Source organism: Montipora capricornis, chromosome 13, assembly GCF_036669925.1.
Source record: "Montipora capricornis isolate CH-2021 chromosome 13, ASM3666992v2, whole genome shotgun sequence".
Classification (NCBI taxonomy): Eukaryota; Metazoa; Cnidaria; class Anthozoa; order Scleractinia; family Acroporidae; genus Montipora; species Montipora capricornis.
In genome coordinates this window covers 23,664,363-23,686,862 of record NC_090895.1, presented here as the reverse complement: position 1 = coordinate 23,686,862, position 22,500 = coordinate 23,664,363, and the positions used below count along the sequence as shown (strand labels likewise).

General features: G+C 37.1%; 1 protein-coding gene across 1 annotated transcript in view; it reads left to right on the top strand.

Annotated features, from left to right (window-relative positions):
- LOC138030713 (uncharacterized) overlaps nucleotides 1-22,500 on the top strand; it is a 66,465-nt gene that overhangs the window by 5,425 nt on the left and 38,540 nt on the right. Inside the window, exons 3-7 of the mRNA XM_068878592.1 lie at nucleotides 1,293-1,559; nucleotides 12,883-13,131; nucleotides 14,119-14,373; nucleotides 16,212-16,457; nucleotides 19,999-20,259. Of these exons, the coding sequence (XP_068734693.1) occupies nucleotides 1,293-1,559; nucleotides 12,883-13,131; nucleotides 14,119-14,373; nucleotides 16,212-16,457; nucleotides 19,999-20,259 (1,278 nt within the window). The remainder of the gene's footprint in view (nucleotides 1-1,292; nucleotides 1,560-12,882; nucleotides 13,132-14,118; nucleotides 14,374-16,211; nucleotides 16,458-19,998; nucleotides 20,260-22,500) is intronic.

Sequence of the window (22,500 nt, the reverse complement as noted above, 5' to 3'; positions counted from 1 at the left end):
ATCTAGAGAAAATGACGTCATTTACTCACTAGCTTAAAATTTCAGCGTGTAAACGCAATTTATTATGTATGCAAAACACGGGTTGAAAAATCTGAAAGCCCGAAACTCCCGTGCTGCATATTAATTAGGCCGCGTACACACGAATTGCATTCTTAAACTAGTGCGTTTTGACGTCATTTTCTCCTCGACCCAGCTCTCTCAATATTTTAAAGTTAGTAATGGCGGGACCAATAAATAAGAAAATTGCAGCTAAAATAAACAGGTGTCTTTTTAAAATCAGAACTTAAAACTTGGGTGAGTTAGTGTTTAGTTAACATAGTTTTGAAATCCAAAGGAAAAACAAACTTTTTTTTTGGTCGTAGTACCACTTTAATTTGTTATCGTAGGGTAAACAGGAGTCCCCAATACGTATGTGTCAAAAAAACCCTGAAAATGGTCAATGATTGAGGGAATATTAATGGATCGCGGCCCTACCATTATGATAATATTATTACAATTTTGCTCCATATCTCAAAATTGAAATAAAATAAAGTTTTGTCGCTTTTGTTATTTTAACAAAAGTTCCTGCAAAAAGCCAACTGCTAACTCTTTCATTTCAACGTTGAATGCTGGTTGCAAATTGGCGACTGACCTCCAGATATTTTTATCACAAACTACGGGAAATAATTCAGTCACAAATGCGAATGTATTGATCCCAATTTCGAGTCCTGATTTACCATAAGCATGTAAATACATTAGACGGGCCTAAAAATTAGTTTTAGTGATTGTTTAAATTTCCGCATAATCAACGCATGCCTACGCATAATATGGCCAAAAATTTCCGCATAATCTTTAATTTTTTGCCGCATCCTGTCAGAAGCCCGGTGATAAAAACGTAAAAAGGTATGAAACCAACATACAATGTTCACGTAATCACGCAATAACAATTGGCACGTGTATTCCTTATATAATTACAAAGCCTATTTTTATTAACAAGGGTTTTTAGGCAATTAAGACTAAGAAAATCGTCTAAGAAAAAAAAAAAAACCAACGACGTTTCGAACGGCATTGGTCAATTTTGTTTAATATAGAAACATTGCCAAATCCTGCCCAATTGTCCGCACAATTTAAGTTCGCTCCCGCAAAATTTGCCTCCAAAATCCTGCACAAATTTCATTTCTTTTCCTGCACCCTGTCAGAACCTCAGCAAATCCCACCATCCATCTGGCATTATTGACAACCATAGCTGATGCAAGGAAAATGTCAACTCAACTGCATTTACACTTTAATGCCCTTTCTTTCTTACTTTCTAGTCAAACCAGAGAATTTCATGTTTAAAGTAGAAAGCACTAATGAAAACATTTGCAAAGGAGATCCATTTAATATCACCTGCTCAGCTGAAGGAAGCCCTGCAGTCCATACATATCAGTTGTTTGAGGATGGTGTTCTAGTACAGACAAGCAACAATTATTCGAGGCTCTTTTGGAACAAGGAGACAGTTGGAGGAATTCTCCTGTACACTTGTGATGCTAACAATACTGTGTCAACAGCAAATACCACGAGAAATGTCACTGTTAATGGTGAGGAAAATTATCTCAGAGATTTTCAACTTTTCTCTATGCAAATCACTGTGCAGTACCTTTTAATAATAAGCCCCTTTCATAATGGCAACCAAATAAAATATTCTTTGTTTTAATGCTAATAAGCCTTTCTACAAGCAGTTGCAGAAAGGTTGAAACAATGAATCGAAAATTCACCTCCTCTTCACATTCTCCCTCTTCCAGTAAGAAATAAAAGTCCTAACGTTCCTCTTTCCCCTCCCCTTTAGTTTGAATGCCAAGTGGAGATGGCAACAACTTTGTTTGGGGGGGGGGGGGGGGGGGGTTGCAGATGCGCTGACCTGAATGACACTCATTGTACAGTTATTAACGGTGGGTGTCTCAATTCGTTTTGCAATTGCTTGTCTCGATGGTTGTTGTGCATAATTCGTCATTGTCACCAAGAGGAACACGCAATAGGCTCAGCTTTCAATGGATAGTAGAAAGATGGAGTTTGAACTGGGATAGGCGTTACGGCGTCCTGGTTGGATTCTAATTGAGGAAAATAGCGTTGGAAATTAGTGCAAATTACGCTTCTTCATTTAAAAGGTTAAAGACTTATAATAGGAAATAATGGTAAGCAAACGAAATACTGAAAAGCAATTATTTCTTGTAACAGTTATAAATCTCTTCAATGAAAGTAAAGGACGGTGCAAAACAAATAGATAAACATGTTATGGAATGATGAGCTTGTCAGTCTTTTATTAACTTATATATATATAATACGTTGCCATGTCAACACATACATCGTGACAAGCACAAATACATTTTCGTCCGGAAAAAAATCCCCTTTGCCGTTTAATGACATGCAACACATGAAGTTGGAGCGAGGAACAACTCGAGATAGCCTTTTCATGATAACAAAAGCAATAGGCAGTTAAAAGAACTTATCGCAACGGTCTACATAATTCCAACGTTCTACAATCGACAAACATTAAGAAGTAGATTATATTTCATTATATATTTCCTCTGTAGACCGTAGACGGTTGACCGATGATGCAAGTATGTAATTACCTACATGTATGCTTCACACTAGGAATGGAAAACCGTTCATTTATTCTAAAATGAGAATAGCGAGACATTTGGCACATTTTCAAATCTCATTTAAAACTGACTGTTTCAGGAATTGAACCCACGGCGATAGGTTAGGTTACTATTGACTGAACAGACACGCGTACGAAAATCAATCCTACCTGGCGGCTTACTGAGACTGAAAGTGTTTTTAAAAACAGATTTCCCTGCTGATTGCAATGAAAGACTGAAATTCGGCAAAGAACTTCGTCCTATTATAATACAGCGTTAGAAGCACAACACGCATATCCCTACGTAGCATTTACATCAACAAACAAGAGGCTACAATAAGCCTATACTCGGGCATGCAAAAATATTGGTGTATGGTTAATTTAGCAATACAGAAAAGAAAAGAGAGAAGTCTTTCCTTCTTACATCGGCCTTACATTGCCGCGCTTCTCATGATGTTTGAATGTGTATGTAGTGAATACCCGGGCCCAGATTATCCACACATAGGTGGTCACAATGACCACTAGACCATGGAAACGAGGTAAAAATAGTGTATGTATTCCAAAATGCCTAAGCACATTGTTTTTTGCTGATCGATGGGTATTTTTGCTCAGTGTTTGAGAAAGGAAAGGCTAATTGAACGGTTTAAGATGAAACGAAAAGACTCATCAAAACATCTTTTGCAGAGAAAAATGAAAGAGAAACCAAGGTGAGATGTGAAAACATCTTTCCAAGATGAACAACCTTTCCTGCAGCGGTGCATGCAAAGGTCACTTTGTCACGCGCACGACACTTAAAGATGTGCACTATATCTCTACACTTGAGAAAACTTGAGGATGGCCACGCCAAATGAATCCATAGCATGAGAATCAAATATTTAAAATATATCATTTGCTGTAATTTAAATGCTCACAGCAATATGCACTCAATTGTCAAAGTAAAAGAATTCTCTGTGATCAAAGTTTGTAAAGTACTTATCAAAGACATTCTATGTGCAAAATCTATTGCGCTTGGGCTGTATTGAATTTCGAAAGTTGTGTGGAACGCTATGACTTCTGCAGGTAATTCTGTTAACATTAGCTATGTTTGTCTCGATAAGCTTGATAATTTCCTGTCATAATTATATATAATAGCACAGTGACATAGCTGCACATTCACTACCAGCATTTGATCCATACACTCATTGTTTTACTAGGATCAATGGGATGTGAACCAGGGTTACCTGGGTTATGTCCCTGCAAAGGTTGAACTTACCAGCAATATGCCACAAGAAACTATTTCGAAAAACAAAAATAGTGTTTCTTTTCCGGAATGGCAGAAAAGATAAAATACTGTAGTGTGGGTAACTTGGTCTGCCCGATTTATTTCGCTTCGTCTATTGAAACTCTCGAGAAATAAAGATAGAAATGTCAATGTAAACACTCTGCATGGTGAGAAGCCTGTAAAGGAACATTAACCATTGAACAGATACTTGTTTATGTGCACGATACATCGAAGCATAAAGTCTACAAATACCAATTCTACCTTCAAATACTTACCCACGCATAACATTTCAAATTTCCTTTCCCGTGAATCTTCTATTTCACCTGCTACATATGAACCATGCATGGCAATTACTAGCTTTAAAATCACTGGTCCTCGTTAACCCAATTTATTGCTAAGACTTGTTTCAATTACTAATCAACACGAAAAGGGATAACTTGGGAATTTTTAACAATCTATCGCTTTAAGCGAACCCAAAATCGTTCAGATATTCAAGACGTCGTATGCATGATCCATTTCCTTCACTTTTGTGTTTGTCAGCATCATGATTTACAATATTTTAGGTTCACGTGTTCACAGGTTTGTTTTTGCATCTCGTAGATGTTTAGATTTCCAGTTACAAGCTCTGTTTTGATTGGCCACTCTATAACTCACTGTGTAAATAGTTCACCTGAATTGAAAGTAAATACGTTTTGTTTCTAAGAAAACGAAACAACAACATTCTTTTATAAATCGTACCGAGTATTCCTGATTTCTGTATTAAATTTAACTTTCATTTTGCATTTACCTGTTCATCCATAGTGTTACATACCGGGCGTTACTAAACACAGGAACGAAACGGAACGGAATATACCGGAATAAAGCGGAATATGCCAGAATGAGGCGGAATAACACTGGAATGAACCGAGAAGAACAAGAATGGCCCCGGAATATACCGGAATGAGGCGGAATGAGACCCAAATAAACCGGAAAATAGCGGAATGAACCTGAAAATGCCCAAATTTGGTGTTTTAGTTAGCGCCGACCGATTCTCAGTCGTGAGGGAATTGCATGTGTATTTGTTCACGGGGAAAAAAAAAAAAAAAATTGTTGTGTCACGTGATCCCTTTATGGAATTGCATGTGTATTTGTTCACGAATTAATATTACTCTAAGAACAAATAATTATTATTCATTTAGCGACGCATATACATGTACACCCTTTTGATAAGTCTAATTTACTCAGAAATGTACAAAGGCTTAAAACAACAAAAGAAATCGGAAAAGTTTTAAGCCTTTGTACATTTCTGAATAAAATTTGAAAGCACGAGTTCGACGTCATTAGCAGAAAACGGTATATATTAGACTTATTAAAAGGGTGTATACCTGTCACATTTTTCTCATGAGCGAATTTGAAGTGCTCCAAATGTTGCAAACGGCAAAAACACATGCAATTCCCGTAGGGAGTCACGTGGCACAACAAAAGCTGACACCAAGAGCGCTTACCATTTGAATGGAAGTTTCGGTAATTCTGCAGAGAATTCAAATGGAACGGTTCATCCCGCTGGAATGCTTTCGGAAAAAAAGGTAATACGTTTCGAGGTATTCACATTTTCTCGCTTTGACCGGAATGCCGGGAAATTTCTGTACTATTTGTCCACAATTACAAGTGCCAGAGAAAATAGACCATTTCATTTGTTTTCCGTTTTTTGGCAAATGATACAGCACATTCCCCTTTTTCTGTTTCTAAGTACAGAAAGTGCAGTACCATTTGTCCAAACTATTCTCACCTAAAATTTTATTCAAATTTCATTTTTAGGCTCATTCCGTTATATTCCGGTATATTTGGGTCACATTCCGCCTTTTTCCGGCTCGTTCCGGTATATTCCGGTACCATTCTTGTTCATTTCGTTTCATGCCGGTGTTATTCCGCCTCATTCCGGTATATTCCGTTCCGTTCCTGTATTTAGTAACGCTCACCTGAGGTAGCTCCTAAACTTGAGATACTTGTGTCTACGATCAAGTGATCTCCTAGTAATAGGATGAAATGTGGATGACCTCGGTACATATGGTTAACCAAATATGTTCCAGCCAGTTTCCTCCTTTTTCTGCAATCTCTGTAGTTCTGCTCGGTTCTCGGTCACGTCTACGTCGATGCACACACAAACCACGACTGAAGTAAACACACTTTTGCATATTATCATTATTATTATCATTGAGAAGCAAATAACTGTACCGCCTTTAAAATATATCAAAATTATTTTCTAAAGAGAAGATCACAGTCTCCACTGATGACATCAAATCTTGTAAACTAGAACAGACCTGCACACACAAGATGGCAATGAACACGATCGATACTATGTCTAGTTGAACAAAGGATATAATCTAGACAACTACAAGAAACAAACTGTTTAACAATAAAAAAAAAAAACGCAGACGACAAAAAACTTATCTTCGCTTTCGTTCTATTTGTTCACGATGAAAATGGTACAAGCATGAGGCCATTTGTTCGCTGTACATGTGCCAATGTTTTTACTTTGTCTTCAGAAGATTCGAACTATGGCGTCTATGTTGTTTGTGGAGTTATTTTCTTTGTCGCTGTCATCTTCAGCGTAGTTCTCAATAAAGAAAAAGATGAATAGTCCGATTGAAAAAAAGCCATTACAAAGCATGTGGCGTCTACGATAGGGAAACCAGTGTTGCTCCCTACGTGGGAGGCACGGTGGCCTCATGGTTAGTGCTCTCGACTCCAGATCGTGTGGTCCGGGTTCGGGTTCTGGCATGGGACATTGTGTTGTGTTCTTGGGCAAGACACTTTACTCTCACGGTGCCTCTCTCCACCCAGGTGTATAAATGGGTACCGGCGTAATGCTGGGGGTAACCCTGCGATGGACTAGCATCCCATCCAGGGGGGAGTACAAATACTCCTAGTCGCTTCATGCTACAGAAACCGGAGATAAGCGCCGGCCTGATGAGCCTTCTGGCTCGTAAGGGAGACTTTACTTCCCTACGTCTACATACCGTACTTGTCGGTCACCCACCCAGATGCTAACCCCACGCGACAGGGATTAACTTCAGTAAAAACACGTTCTACACCAGGAACAAACGAGCGTGTTGCCATATATGACCCTGTGGCCGAGCGGTTAATTGGGCTGCTTACCGGCGCTCATTATAGCCAGCATGTTCTCTACCTTGAATTGACGATTATCGTTAATTGTTAATTTGAACATATTTCTTTTAAAGCGGAACCCTGATGTCTGGACTCGCAGGACTCGAACCTGGGAACGTGTAATTAATAACCCCTTCACTTAACCACTAGATTACCACATCACTAACTGCGAGGATGTCATTTTTTATTAATGTCAATAATTTTTTCTTCCAAAAGTGCCGCTGTAAACGTGTATTAACAAGCCGCTAAGAAGCAAGCTTACACAGTGAAAAATGTCGGTTACCAAACTTCAAGAGAAAGCTAACCATTTTAAAATCAAGCTTTAGACTTAACCATTATTCAGCAATGATTTTATATATATACTTATTAGTTTTGGTAAATAATCGGCACATTTTTAGTCAGTTGATCGTTAGTGGTTAAGTGGATAAAAACAGTACTTTCGAAGTGGGTGCTCCGGGTTCAAATCCTGTCCAGGGGCTGCTTTTACTTTTTTCTTTTCACTTGCTACCACAAGTCCTGGGACAGTGTCCTAAATTAACGATAATAGTAAATTGAAAGCAAATTAACAATTAACGATAGTCGTCAATTCAAGGTAGAAAACATGTTGTTATAGCTGAGGACTCGGGTTCGAGGAATGCAGATTACCGTACGGAGTAGTAATAATTCCCTCGAATTCCAGTATGTGGGGTTTAATTCAATATCCCCGGGCTATGCACATTTGTGACTAACAACAACAACGAAAAAAAAACATAGGTTTTATGACTCGGTACCCTTACGACCCCGAGCAATCATTATCGTTTTAATCTACGGACGCTTATTGCGAGAGCTCTGATTTGAACTAAGACTTCTTACAACACATTGATACTTTTTAACACCAAATTTGACATCATACCAACTCAAAACTGTGTTTGTTGCCGTCATACATTTCGTTTATGACGACTTATGGCAAGTAAGAAGTCAACATCCAATTTCGTCCAAAATGTTCATCAATTATGCCAATTTCAACGTACCGTAAAAAAAATAATAATAATAATAAAAAATTCAAACACCAATCCTCGCTACACAAACCTTTGTACACGAACTAAACAAACTAATCTTCAAAGCTGACAAATAATACAACTAGATGCTTCTGTGAAGCATACACTGGCTTGCCTGTGGTATGTGCTACAGAAAATCAGAAGGCACTGAATTGTGTGGTATTGAAATACAGCATTCCAGTCTCTGAAGAATAACAAATAAAAGAGAGGCGAGAAACATTGGCTTCTGGGCTGACATGTTGATAATTTTCAAGTTCCCTCACAACTTCTTTTCACCACAAGTGTGCCCTATGAGCATCCGAAAACTTTGTAATACTAAACTTCACTGAAGTCAAGCCCTGTTTCGCGGGGTTAGTGTTGGGATGGGAGACCAAAACAATAAACCCCTCATAAAAAAACAGAAACATCTGACCGAAAATACTATTAACGCTAACAAATGCGAACTCAGCAAGGTACAGATTCTGTTAGCGTGCTTTATTCAAAACAAATATTGATGAAAAAGCAAATAAATATTGATACACAGTTTTCAGAAAGAGCAGAAGGAAGTTTCCCGGACGGTCGATCGAGAATAAAATATTTACGACATGAAAACAACATTAATTTTGAACCTTGAATATAGATCGTTTTCACTGTCACGCAATAAAAAAAATAAATCAAAAACTATCCGGTGCAAAACGCTAAGAAATTGTTATCTTATAGAAGATAAAGAAATAAGACACTTGTCCAAGTTTTAGGCGACTGCATTTCCCCAAACTACAGAAATACGACGAAATGTTTCGAAGAAATTAACAGAGCCCAGTATGAAAACCCCAAATTGTTGTACAACAGTGGTACACCAATATGGCGGCCGGAAAATAGTGTAAACATCTGGAACTGACTTTGGCTATCTAAGCGACTGATTATCACTACTGAAAAAACAAGCATTTACAGTGTACATAAGCACTTTTCCTAATGCTCTAACTTCTAAAAGGGCTCAAAATCATGAGATAAGTATATATTTTTCAACAAACTTGATCGTAGCTTTGTGTCACGCACCTACATAATCCGGAAATTCAAAATGCTCTGGTTTCCAAACGAAGCACGCTATTGAGCTGTGAAATTGTCAACAGATATAGATATGCCGCCTCTTATGCCTGATGAGGATAAAAACTTTGGTGGATCTTTAGTTTTAGATTTTGGAAGGTGATGACGTCACGTGAAAACGATCTATAGAATATAAAAAGTTACGATCAGCGACAAACATTTTGGGAGATTTTTGCTACGTTCAATTAAATTGTGTAATCGAAAGTGACATGGCCGGAATTCAGCGGGCGCCGTGATTAAGTTACCGCGGCATGTTTACTCGCCAAACAGTGAAGCATCTGTGTCAAATGATGGCAAGATACCGGGTTTTTGTAAGTTTCTTTTTCTGTCAAGTGTTATAAAGTTTGACAATGAAATGAGCGAAGTCAAAACAAAGATCACAATCGCCCAACTCTTGTTTATGCAAAGTCAAAATTTACTCTCCAAGACGCGTACGACGTTATTTATCACCAGGTAATTCCATCATTTTGGAAATAGCAGCTACTTTATTATTCATCTGCGTCACAAGTTTTCACTGATTTTGGGCCTCATTTTGTTGAAACTCAAGCACACTTCCAACAGGCCTGTGAACCCTTCCTGCTTACAGAGCAATACTAAAAAACTTCTCCCATATCACATTTGAACCTTAAGCTCGAAAATTCAATGCACAACATGATATTATAATTCACAAAGGCAGAAAATACCACAGAATCCTTTTCGAGCGGAAATTTTATTGAAACAAAGAACATATTTGCTGTGAGAGGCGAAAACCTCTTCCTATTTGATTGCGTGCGTGAAGACAAGAAACTCAATTGTGTCAAATTACCATGTACTTGAACAGGTAAATACTGCTCACTTTGATTTCGTCTCGACGGGCGATAGATTGTTGTCGAAGTCCAGTACTCGTCGCTTTTGAGATTCATGCCTAGTTTATCCAACTGACTTTCCATTATTGAGCTCCATAAGGGTATATTTTGTTTAAGGATCCACTAAAACGCCATTCGCGTTGCATGACTTTCGACGCCATTCCAGGCTAAGTTAATGATTCTACTGTGTCCACAAGAGAAATCTACGCAGTTCCACTACCCTCTCGATCCTAAGAAAATACGTGCAGAAGGCTCTATACACAAAGACACTACTTACCAGGGAAGTGACAGGCAAGACTTTTACCGACCCGAAAAAAAAACAAAAACAAAAAAAAACAAAAAAAAGGAAAAAAAAAAAAACAAACAAACAAACTAAACGTAGACCTCGACTGGGTTTGCCCATAGGCAACCCAGTAACTATCATATATGCATGGTCTCGCTCTAGACAAGCAGCCGCAAAAAGGTTGGGACACTGAGTCGAAAATTCCCCACTTTTTCATAAAATCCCTCTTCCAATACAAAATAAAAGCCGTAATCCTCCACTCCCCCCCACCCCCTTTTTAATGTTGATACTCTTTAGTTTGAATGCCAAGTGGAGATGTAAACAAATTTGTGCTGACTTGAATGACACGGTTTAATATTAACAGTGGGTGTCTCAATTCTTATTGCATTTGCTACGACCGTGCAAATTTCAAAAGAGTTTTCGTTTTAAAACGAGAGCAGTAGGTCTAATTCATAAAGACAAAAGAATGTAAAAGTGGTCGCCGTTAATGAAAGTGGTTTATAACTTTGAGCCATTAACATGGGCAGCCATGCGATTATTGAAAGCTAACTGTTTTAAAGTGGTTGCTTAGAGTTAAAGTGCATGTGACACAAAATTTATATTTGCTTGTTCGAAAGAGCTTTTAAATGATGAAGAACGGCGTTTATTTTGTTGCGATAGCTCTCTTGGTTGCCGAGTTATTCAAGATTTTGATTTATGCAAATTAGATGACTTGTGACGTCATATAGTGGACATAAGATGATGTAAAATCACAAAAAATGGAATGTGTCTCAAGACTTTTTTCTGTATAGAACTGAACCTTTTTGCAGTTCGTATACTCATTACAAAGTTCCATGATAGCAACGCAATGGGCACCAGGCCCCCTCCCTCCAAAGGGTAAAATCAGAGCTTCCCTCCCCAATAACGGTTATTTGCTGTTGATGTTAATTCAGTGCGAGTGACCGAATATGGACATTACACAGCATAAGCACAAGGAACTCTGAAGCAACAAAGAAGGCATTTTCAATATTGGAAAGGTAGAGGTCTGGTAACGAGGATGTTGCTATGGTGACATCATAATCCCTTTACAATATGTAGTTTTGGTAGCACTTCAACCCAGAAAAATTTCAACCCTGCAGACTTAGTATTTGCAAAAATATTCCAGGTTTTGTGATTTTACATAATTTTGTGGCAAATATGTGACGTTACAAGTGATCTAATTTGCATAAATCAAAATCCTGAATAGCTCAGCTACCAAGATTGCTATCACAATAAAGTAAACGCTGTTTTTCACCATTTTGAAAGCTCTTTCGAAGAAGCTAATAAAAAAAAAAATGTCATGTGCTCTTTAAAATAATACTGATTAGCAGCACTATTAATTTTCAAAGTGTTCTCAGATACCTCACACCTCTCCCTCCCATGCCTCTCTGTCTGGCAGATTGTGCATTCCCTATTTAATACAATTCCTGTACCAGTATTCTCCTGATAAGAGCTTTGATTAAATCATTGACTTCTGGGAGTGAGACTTTGTAGATCTTATTTACTCTGTCTATTAAATGCCAATAGATTTTGTTCTTTCTCTGCCAGATGATTTTACTCCTCAGTGGGGAACAAGTTTACACGTGACTAATCACAATGACACTGATGTCCCCCTTTAAACAGGCTCTGTCTCTATACCACCACAAGCAAAGGCACTACAGTGTTTACAAGTTCAATTTACACTGTATAGTGCTTTTAATTTAGTAACTTAATGTAAATTGCGCTAATAATTTTGGTGTTGGTAATTATGCTGTGCACTGTAAACAAGGGCTATTATCATTATGTACCTTGAACATGTCGAAAATTTATTATTACACGGGACGCCTGTGGCAGAGTAATATTTTTGTTTAAAATTCCCTTGAGTGTCGTTTTCATCGTGGTCAGATATGGTAATTAGCGATGTTCCTGTCATGGAACTCTTTACTTGATACTGTCATGTCGGACAAAAAACATGAATGTATCTTTTTATTTATTTCATGAACGATAATCGGAAAAGCTCATACGGACTTCCCAACGCACACACCAGTTCCCGTCTTCACATTTTTAATGTGTCATAATCTCAGACAATTTGATGAGCCTTCTTTTAAATCAAGCATGATAGAACAGCAAAGAACACAACAATGTTACACCTGATAGTTGCCTCGACTTCATTTCTGGCTCCCACTCTATAACTAAATGTAACTAAAATTACTTTAATTGACTGGAGCACATACAAGTGTTTGATTCATGAAAACGCTTGAAGTCGCAAAGGAAATATCCGATTCTAATCACACTTGACCTTCCTTTATCACGTTCCTTGTGACTTTCAGTGGGCTTCAGGCGTCAGTGACATTAATATTTAAAAATCATTCTTTTGCAACCAAACTTTCACATTTTACACAAACAGTACAGTTGTATCATCCCATGTAAAGACCGGTGTCTTCTTAATCATACTTTATCATTGATGATTAATGTATGTAATACAAATGTAATAATGCAGTTATGCTCTGCACCAATTTGCTCATTTCCAGTTATATAGTTTGTACTAAAATGTTTTATGCATTACCTGAGTGTATTTTGCTTCCTGTAACAGTGTTAATGAACAGCAGTCTGTTTCTTCTTATTTATAGAGGGATCAGTCATATTGCCACTTGAAAACATCACAGTAATGGAGGGAACAAACCCGATTCTAAACTGTTCCACAACTCCAGGGATCCCAATGCCATCTGTGTCTTGGTTAGAAGTTAACACTGGCAGCCGTTCATTTGAAAATCCACTTGTTCTCAGCTCTGTCAGCCGAGACAAGGCTGGAGAATACAAATGTGAAGCAAGTAATGTCTGCAAAAATGACACCAAGAGCTTAATTTTGATAGTGAATTGTAAGTATGAAATTTTGAAATTTAGCAAAATTGAATAGCCCCTGTAAAATTAATTGTTGCTATGGAATGATTTTTTTGGGAAATTAGCACAAACTTGAGGCAATATTGAATCTGTCCTGTTTTCCTGCATGTGGCCTTGTGAGTTTTTCTTCAGATAATTATAGCTGTTTTGGGAGGCAGTAGGAGGCAACAAGTAGCTGCAACAAGAGACTGGTCACTTCTTGTGTGTGCATGGCTACAAAAACAATTTGCCGTTACAAGATGTTTTATTGGTGCACACACACAGTGGTTTCGGTCGAGGGGAAAAAGTGAACTAATGTTTTGTAATCCATGTTATTGGCATGCCAGCGCAATTGGGGTCCCAAGGAATAATCATGGCAAGAGGCATTACTGTAAATTTAGGTGCAATTAATAGACAAGATAATGTACAGCAAAATCCCTAATTTTGAAAATGGCAAATATGAAGAGTCCATTAATTTTCCAAGTTCACGTCTGCCTCCTCTTCAAAGCTAGTGTAAGCGTGAAGTTTTTTTGATGGTAATTAGTTTTACTTTACATATGATCATAAGAAAAGCTTCGCACCTAGACTCGCTTTATAGAGGAGGCAGACATGAACTTGGCAATGGGCTTTTAATAAATTACAGACCGTATGTGCAATTATTTTCAAAATCGGGGATTTCACTGTACAGTATTTTGTCTGTCACACTTACATGTGCATCTACATACAATGTACAGTAAATACTTAGTCCATGGATACTACAGCAACATTCTGGGAAATACATGTAATTATGCACAGATCATAATTTCATTGAATTCCCTCAAAGTCACATGAACATGTCTCAGGGCACAGGCCTCTGACCAATTATAACGTTACAATTATTATGATATATTTATTTATTTATAAAATAAATAATAATAATTAGTATTATTACTTGTAAGTACTTTTTTTGTTGAGCTTTTGTAAAATGTTTTAATTTTTCATTTTAGTCAAAGCAGAGGTTGTTGATTTTGTGGCAAATGCAACAACTGTCTGTCAGAATGATGTTGTCAGCTTCAACTGCTCAGCTGTTGGTAACCCTTCAGTACATACTTATCTGTTGTATGCGAATGATGTCATGAATGATAGCAAGGGTTCGGGAGTTTGGAGCCGAACAATGACAACTGGAGGCGTGTTTAATTTCACATGTGTGGCAAACAATATATTGGGAACTGACAGCAGGACAGTAGCTGTTACTGTCAATGGTAAATGGAAAGCTTGTTGTACAGATTTACTCAGTATTGGTAATGAAAACTAACAAGGACTCTTACAATGGTGACAATCATATTGACATCATTATAAGCAAAAAGGATTTAGCTGCAACCAGAAGGACAATGATACGGATAAAAGCTTTATGAAGTGGTGTTTTGGGAAATGCAGAGAATCCAGAGATAAACCTCCAAGGGAGGCAGTGCATGAAATTACTATTATCAATAATTACTTAGTGGGCTCATACTAATTAATGCCAGGTTTTGGAATCAACCATGTTCTTCAATACTCTGTGGCTTGATTTAAGGGATTTAAAATGCCTGCACCTACCACTGTACATTGTATATGTAGGTATAGAGGTCTTACAAATTTAAAGTTACGTGTAACGGCCTCGTACAGCTCATGCACGTTCATGTATGCATCACTACTATTAAACTTGGAAAGTTACATGTACAGCATATACGTATAAACTTAACTCCCTGTACGTTATCATATTATTCAGCTGTAGGAAAGACATTGAACTTAAATTTATGTTGATGGATTCTAAAACTCAAAACAAAGGTGACCTTTTGAATTGCTTGCCATAGGCCATTTCTGTTATTAACTAAGAAAACCCTCCCTTTGAGCAGTAAAGATGAGGGACCGGACCTCCTGGGAGCTCTGTCTTGGGGCTGGCCGCCAACAAGGTCATGTGATTACAACTGCCACATAATTGTAGATTGCTGCTGAAGTGCAAGCGATTCAAACAAAAGTTTTGAAGGTTTACGTTATTTTCTCAAAATTTCATAATAATTAATGATTGATATTCAATCTCAGGCTAAAACAATGAGCAATCTCTGCATTCTGCCCAGACTTCATTCCTGTACATGCACACATATTCCAACATGCTGTGAAGACAATACATGTATTTTTAGTTTCTTAATAAAAGCCTCTTGGCTCATACTATGTTGTGTGCAAGTCTAATGCATACACTTGTCTCGTTACTGAAAAATACTGAGTTTACAGTAAATACAAATTACAGTACTTGTAACATGATGATGATGAACATGCACATACAACGTGACTCTTCCACTTCTACCTGAATTACTGTGAGATTGAAACAATCACCTGTTAAATGTTTTAGAGGACATTGAAAATAGATGATTTTTTGGCTTTTCTTTCGTTGTCTTCATTCATTCATGCCAATTTCCCATGAGATGATCACTGAGGAAGGAAATTTGACTTTGTCATGCCAGGAACTGGTATCCCCCCACCAACTGTGTTTTGGATCAAGACTTAAGTAATAGACTCTATAATGGTCTTCATAAAATTCAATTTTTTTTGTCTACTCTCTGAATTTAAGTTCAAGTTTGTTTACATTTGGTACTTCTGCAGCCCCTCACTGTTTGCCAAAGATGATTCTCAAAGTGCATGGATTGTGTGACTCGCGATCAAGGTCCTTGAAAAAACTTTACATTAGTAAGGGTGGAGTAATTATGCCGCAGTACATGTGTGCTGTATGTTCAATCCTCCTTTTACCTAATAATTATTAAGGTTTTTCTTCTGCAACATGGGATGTTCTCCTACACTTTGCATACATTTTACACATGCATTGATTACTACAGGAAAAGATGGTTGGATGGGCTATGAAATTTCCTGAATTTTGAAGACAAATAGTACTATTTCTAAAAGTACATGAACATGTATGATGGTAATTTACAGTATAGTTCCAAGTCATAATTATGAAGTACATGTAAAACGTGTGTTGTTTAATATAAGTTTTAAATAATGCTGTGTGTAAAGTTGTGCATGTGCGTTTATGGAAAACCTATTAAATTCCTCGTTTCATTTCCAGTGGCTTCATCTATTCAACCTATTTCTGGCAAAGTTGTGCGAGAGATGAGCAATGTGACACTTTTCTGCAATGCATCTGGCATTCCTGAACCACTTGTTTCTTGGGTAAATGTTCACAATGACCAGCTCACTCCTGGAAAAACTTTGGTATTTGAAAATATTACTAGACACCAAGCTGGAGAATGGAGATGCGAAGCAAGCAATCCATGCGGAAATGCTACGGAATCTGCAACCATTGATGTGCAATGTAAGCCATTTCTTAGTTTTTGTGTTGTACTTCTTTTTTGCTCATTGCATTTGCTCATTGCATTTGCTCATTGCAAATTGATGAATGATCTAAGGGTCTTTGCTATCTTGAGAGACTGAGTATGCTTTGTGATGGAAAGGAACAAGTTACTGGATTTCATGGCAATCTGCAGTAGGAGGCTGGGAACGTCCTGAGTAGGTAGAGGAGAAAAGAAGGAACTGAGTCTGGGAAGGGGACGTGTTGGTGTGGGTTTGGCACTCTGACACTAATATTACCGACAGGCGTAGCTCAGTCAGTTAGTGCGTGGCTTATCTGAGATGGAGGTTGCCAGTTTGATCCCCGCCTCACTTCATCAATGCCTGTTTTGACTTTCCTCTGATCCGTGTAGCTGTACATTGTCAGTGTAGCTTTGCCTATTCATAACAAGATGCTCTAAGTAGCCTATACTCATGCCCTGCCAGGTTATTTGTACTTTTGTTGACAGTTTATTAAAATTAATAAAAATAATAATAATGATAATGATGATGATAATAATGATAATGATAATGATAATGATAATGATAATGATAATGATAATGATAATGATAATGATAATGATAATGATAATGATAATGATAATGATAATGATAATGATAATGATAATGATAATGATAATGATAATGATAATGATAATGATAATAATAATAATAATAATAATAATAATAACTTTATTGTACACCACAAAACAATTTGAAGGAAGTTCTTATTTTTTCTCTGGGTCCATTGGGCTGTAAATTTCTCTCCTTTTTCTTCCAGTTTGCTGCAATTTCTGAAGTAGATTTATGCTTTGTTCTTATTATTTGTTTCCTTTCTATATTTGATAATTCACATAAACATCTAAGAAATGCAACCTCATAGTTTGTTTCAAAACAATTAAATTTACTTTGAATAATAGAACAAAAGAGATCAATAACAGAATCTACATTTGAAAATACTTTTGTTACATTTTTTGGTTCAGAACCATTGTATACAAAAACGTGGTAACTCATCTTTTGCTTTGCATACCACTGGAAAACACAACTAATGCAGTAGCTAGAAATTCACATCAAAAAGCCTGTGCTGCTTTCCTTATTATTCAAAATGGCAGTTTTAAGCTGTTGTTTACTGGGAACCACATTACAAGATAAATTTCCCTGACATCTTGCTCTATGCATAACGTTTACATTGCCAGTGGCCTACGTCTAATTTCTTTAATTTCCATATAAATCAAAAATAAAAATATATTTTGCTGGAGTAACATTTCTGATAAATTGCTCTTCCATTCTCAATGATCAATACTATCAACTGTTTGAGAGGTGCAATAGTTACAACACTTTTGAGGTGCATGGAAAAAACATTCTTTGCAAGAACAAAGATAAACTGATCATTTAAGTGCTCCTAGGGTCTAAAATTTTGGTTTCGAACATAATGAATGAACAATGCTCCCACTGTTGCTTTACATTTTAATAATGTTAACACATTTTAATCTCATTAAGTAACAGATGTTTGTGCACATATATTCTGAAAATGTTGTACCAAATTCATTAATGACATAAGGGAAGTCTGAAATTGTAGAAAGTGCACTATTTAGCAAACCACTATAACTATCACTGTATGTCAACTGATAATTAATGTAGCTTCAGTTATAACCATAAGAGGCAAATCTGTCAAAAATAGGAGTCCCTGTTTGCATGATTGTGACAAAGCTGAATACATATTATTCCCAATGTTTATAATTTGAACCAAGTCAGCTGAAGAGGTTATTGGATTTCTGAAGGTATTAACAAGTGCTGACAGAGACATTGCCACACATTGTGTGCCTGCATTTGCCGTACCAAATACTTCAACATCACCTTGACTGTATGGTGCGGCAATGGTTTTGGTTGGATCAACAATTCCTGGACCTGGGTTTGTCTCTACGTCATTTGCGAGGCGAATTAACTCAGGAATGTAAAAGCGATACAAATAGATCTTTTGTAAAGCCACAGATGATAATTTGTTACATTTCATAAATGTGAACCAAACTTTTCAACACTGGCAAATAAATTGCCTCTAAGTAAAACAAAAGTAAGACAGAAAACCAGAATTTCCCCTTGAAGCATACTCTAAATTCCTTTGCCACCAAATAAACAGCTAGAATGCAGATCAGCAACTAGTCTGTATTGTTGAAAGAATTCGCCATTTTGACTTCGTCGCATGCCCATACTGACAATTACAGTAGTTCTAAGAACAGTTCAGATTGCTAAAAGTCGGATCAGTTTTTCTCAGGTACATGTATTCTCAGTTTCGCTCAAAGCTGCTCTAAGGTTCTCAAAGTTCACTAAGAGCTGAGATAACCGGCATGTTGATGGAGATCAGTTTGAATGACCTTTTTGTCGATCCCCGCTCTCGTGCAAAGTGTTTATTACATATATATAATTTTGTCTTTAATGTCAACAACTTACCTTTGGCTCTACAATCGAAAAAGATTTATTCTAACAGCTCGATCCGTACAAAACGGGCCGTACGACCACGACTACAATCAGAAAGTTTGAACAGTCAAGATGCGATGATTCGGGCACGACCGTGCACATCCAAGAGAACATGACACATCTTAAGGGCTACAATGTAGACTTTCAAAAGTCCTTCGTCTCATGTAGATTCGCGTCCGAAAAATCACACTTCACTCGCCAAAACATTTTCTCCCGGGATTCTCGTGAGGTGGAATTGTGGCAAGTCTACTTAAGGGCTTGAAACATGTGAGGGATGGTTGATTTCTTCAAACACGCACTGTTTATTTTGTCATGCAAAATGCACTGATATTCCAAGCATAAAGACATTTTAAGACTCTTACTAATACTTCTTTTCAAGTCTTTCTATTAATTTTCTGACTCAACAATACATTTTTCAGCAGCTATTAAGTGTTTTGAATAATCTCGTTCCCCCCGCCCCACGTAAAGTTAAAAGTCATGTAAATGTATGCAAGCATAAATTTCCATGCACTAATGTGACACGGAAAACAAGAAACAAAGGGCATAAAGGAGGGCGTAAAAAGGAGCATAATTTGATGAAGGAATAGGTGGGGGAGGGGGGGGGGGGGAGATAATTGTGCACTACCTTGTGGATTATGAATTTAATGAAAAAAAAAGAAAATTTGGAAACGAAGAGGGCTGGGGGGGGGGACCTTTTATCAATGCATGCAGGAAGGAATGGAATATGAGTAATTGAGGACTGAACTACTGAATGAAGGGTAATTAAGAACCATTTATTGTACGGTAACTGCTACCATATATACTGTACTCCCCTTTTTACCCATTCAGTGTGCATTCATTTTAGCTGTCATTTGAAGTACATTACTTACAAGTTAGCAAGTAAAATTTGTCTTTCATCGAAGTCGAATGAAGGGTAGAACCGTTTATTTTACGGAAACTGCTAGCATATATACTGTACTCCCCTCTTTACCCATTCAGTGTGCATTAACTTTAGCTATGATTTGAAGTACAGTACTTACACGTTAGCAAGTAAAATTTACCTTTCATTGTAGTTAAACCAGAGATGGTCCAGCTGGTACCCAGTGAAACAACAGCGTGCCTTGGAGATTACATCATGTTTAACTGCTCCGCTAACAGTAACCCTGCTGTCCACACATATCAGTTGTATGTAAATGGCATGATGGTGAATGAAACCAGTACAACAGGAATTTGGAACAGAATAATGACAACTAGAGGAGAGTTTGTCTACAAATGCATGGTGAATAACTCTGTTGGAACAGTAATGAGCACAAATGTCACCATCACTGTCAATGGTAATGAAGTTATGTTTTGCAGATTGTTAATTCTCTGGCCTACGGTACACACTGTACACGTAATTTCTTAAAATAAAGCACAAACCAGCAAGAGTCAAAGCAAAAGTGAAATAATGCCAAAAAAATCTCTGAACACAAACCATTTGTGACCTCTTTGTCAGAGTTCGATGCCTTAGTGCAGTACATATTCACTGTAGTTCAGGGGTGCCAAATCTGACTGCTCCAGGTTCTCTGATCATGCACCTGTACCTGCCTTAGCTGGTGACAAATTCAAATCCAAGTTTGATCAAAAATAAGACACAAACAGCAGTGATAAACATATTGAACTTTTTCATTTTGATAATGACTTGACGTTTCGTATGTGCTCTACATACATTTTCAAAAGTAACCGTTGAAATTTAAAACAGCTATTTATATATAACAAATCGGATGAGGGGACTGGAACCTAGATTAAGCAAATACTTAACAGTAAAATATATAATAATAAAAATTATAATAATAATAAAAACAGAAAAGATTAATAAAGCATCAGCTTTTCACTTCCGACGTTGAAGTTGAAAGCTGGCTCAAGTTCTTGAATAAAGAAGGTCTCTTTTATTTTACAATGATAGTCAGTTTTGCCCTTCGCTAAAATATCAAAATGATCCCACTTGATGTTATGTCCAGTGGCCTTGACGTGGTCAGCAATGGCTGAAGTATTTTAATTTTAATCAAGGGCCTTAAAATGTTCGGTTTTTCTATCGTGAAGCCGCCGTTTAGTTTTACCGATGTAAAAACCATTACAATCCCAACAATTTGCTCTGTAAATAACTCTGGATTGTTGTGAACGATTAATACGGTCCTTGTAAGGAAAGAAAGATTTTATACATCGAGTGCTCTGAAAAACAAACTTACATTTGCACGTCTACATTATAGCGGAGCTCAGCGCGCGCCGAAAGCGCGCGCGCGGAGCACCATAGTTAAGAAAATATGGTAACCCATCGATGTCCGTCCGCCCCTTCATGTATGACAATGTGACCAGTACACGTAACCATATCACGGGTTCAACTTTAGAGCTCATCCAGAAGGCAATACTACCATTTGACACTAACTAGTTTACAGCATACATCTTTGATATTGGACATCAATTCACTGGCGAAAAATGTCTGATTGGTCGAAGCCTTGTCATGTGACTTCAATAGCTTAAATCAAACATGGCTCCCAAACAGTCATAAAAGCTAACCTTTAACAGGCCTAATTAGGACTAAAGAAAAGTTTCTACGCCTAAGGTTAGCTTTTTTTAATGTTTGGGATACTTTCTGTATAGATATTCTAAAAAAAAACCTTTTTCAGGCCAGTAAAACGGACAAATGTTTTGACTGCATAGTGCGTTTTTATGCCAGCGAGATTCTCTTTTTAGTTGTGGCCCACCGTACTTTTTAGCCAACAGTGCTACGAGGGAGATTTCTCAACAATTTCAAGGTCAACGCGAGTCTAGTTTGCTGTGACAATGTTTGAGTGGAAATTTGTTTGTAGAGCTTATCAGCTAATGGATTACGATCTTGATTTCAATTTCATGCGTTTATCTTTTAAAAAGTGGAACAAAAAAGATACCACTAAATTTCCAAATTTCAATTCCAATTTCAAGATTTTCGCATTGTTTTTCAAAATGAAGTTGTTAAAATTGCCATTCAAGTGGTCCATTGAGGAAAATTTATTAAGACCGAGGGGAAAATTTAGAAATGTATTTTAGTCATTCAAAAATAAATTTTAAAGTGAATTTAGCAGTAATAATGACCAAAATCATACTTAATATGTCAAAGCACCTCATATTGGGTACACTAGAAGGAAAACCTTTTAGTTGCAATTATATTTTGTCATAGTTGTTCCAAGAAAAATGCCAATTGTTTGCTTTCCTCCAAATTATAGAAATAAACATAGATTAGGATAACTCTGAATAGCCAAAACAACAATATTCTAAGTTGAGAATTTGATTCAGAAGTCCAGCTTACTAGCAGGGAGAATTTTACTGTAACAAAATATTACTACAGCTAATAATACGCTTTCACCACATTGTAGTGGGTTAATGTGACAACAAAAAATACTTAATCAGGAATTGATTTTATCTTCCAGCAATAAAACAGCAGGAGGATATAAAATTAGGTATCTTCAAAGTTTAGAAAACTTGTTGAAGGTGATCATTCAGTGCCACCCTCCAAAACTTTTCACAAATTTCACACTGGCCTACTAAGTACTTCTAGT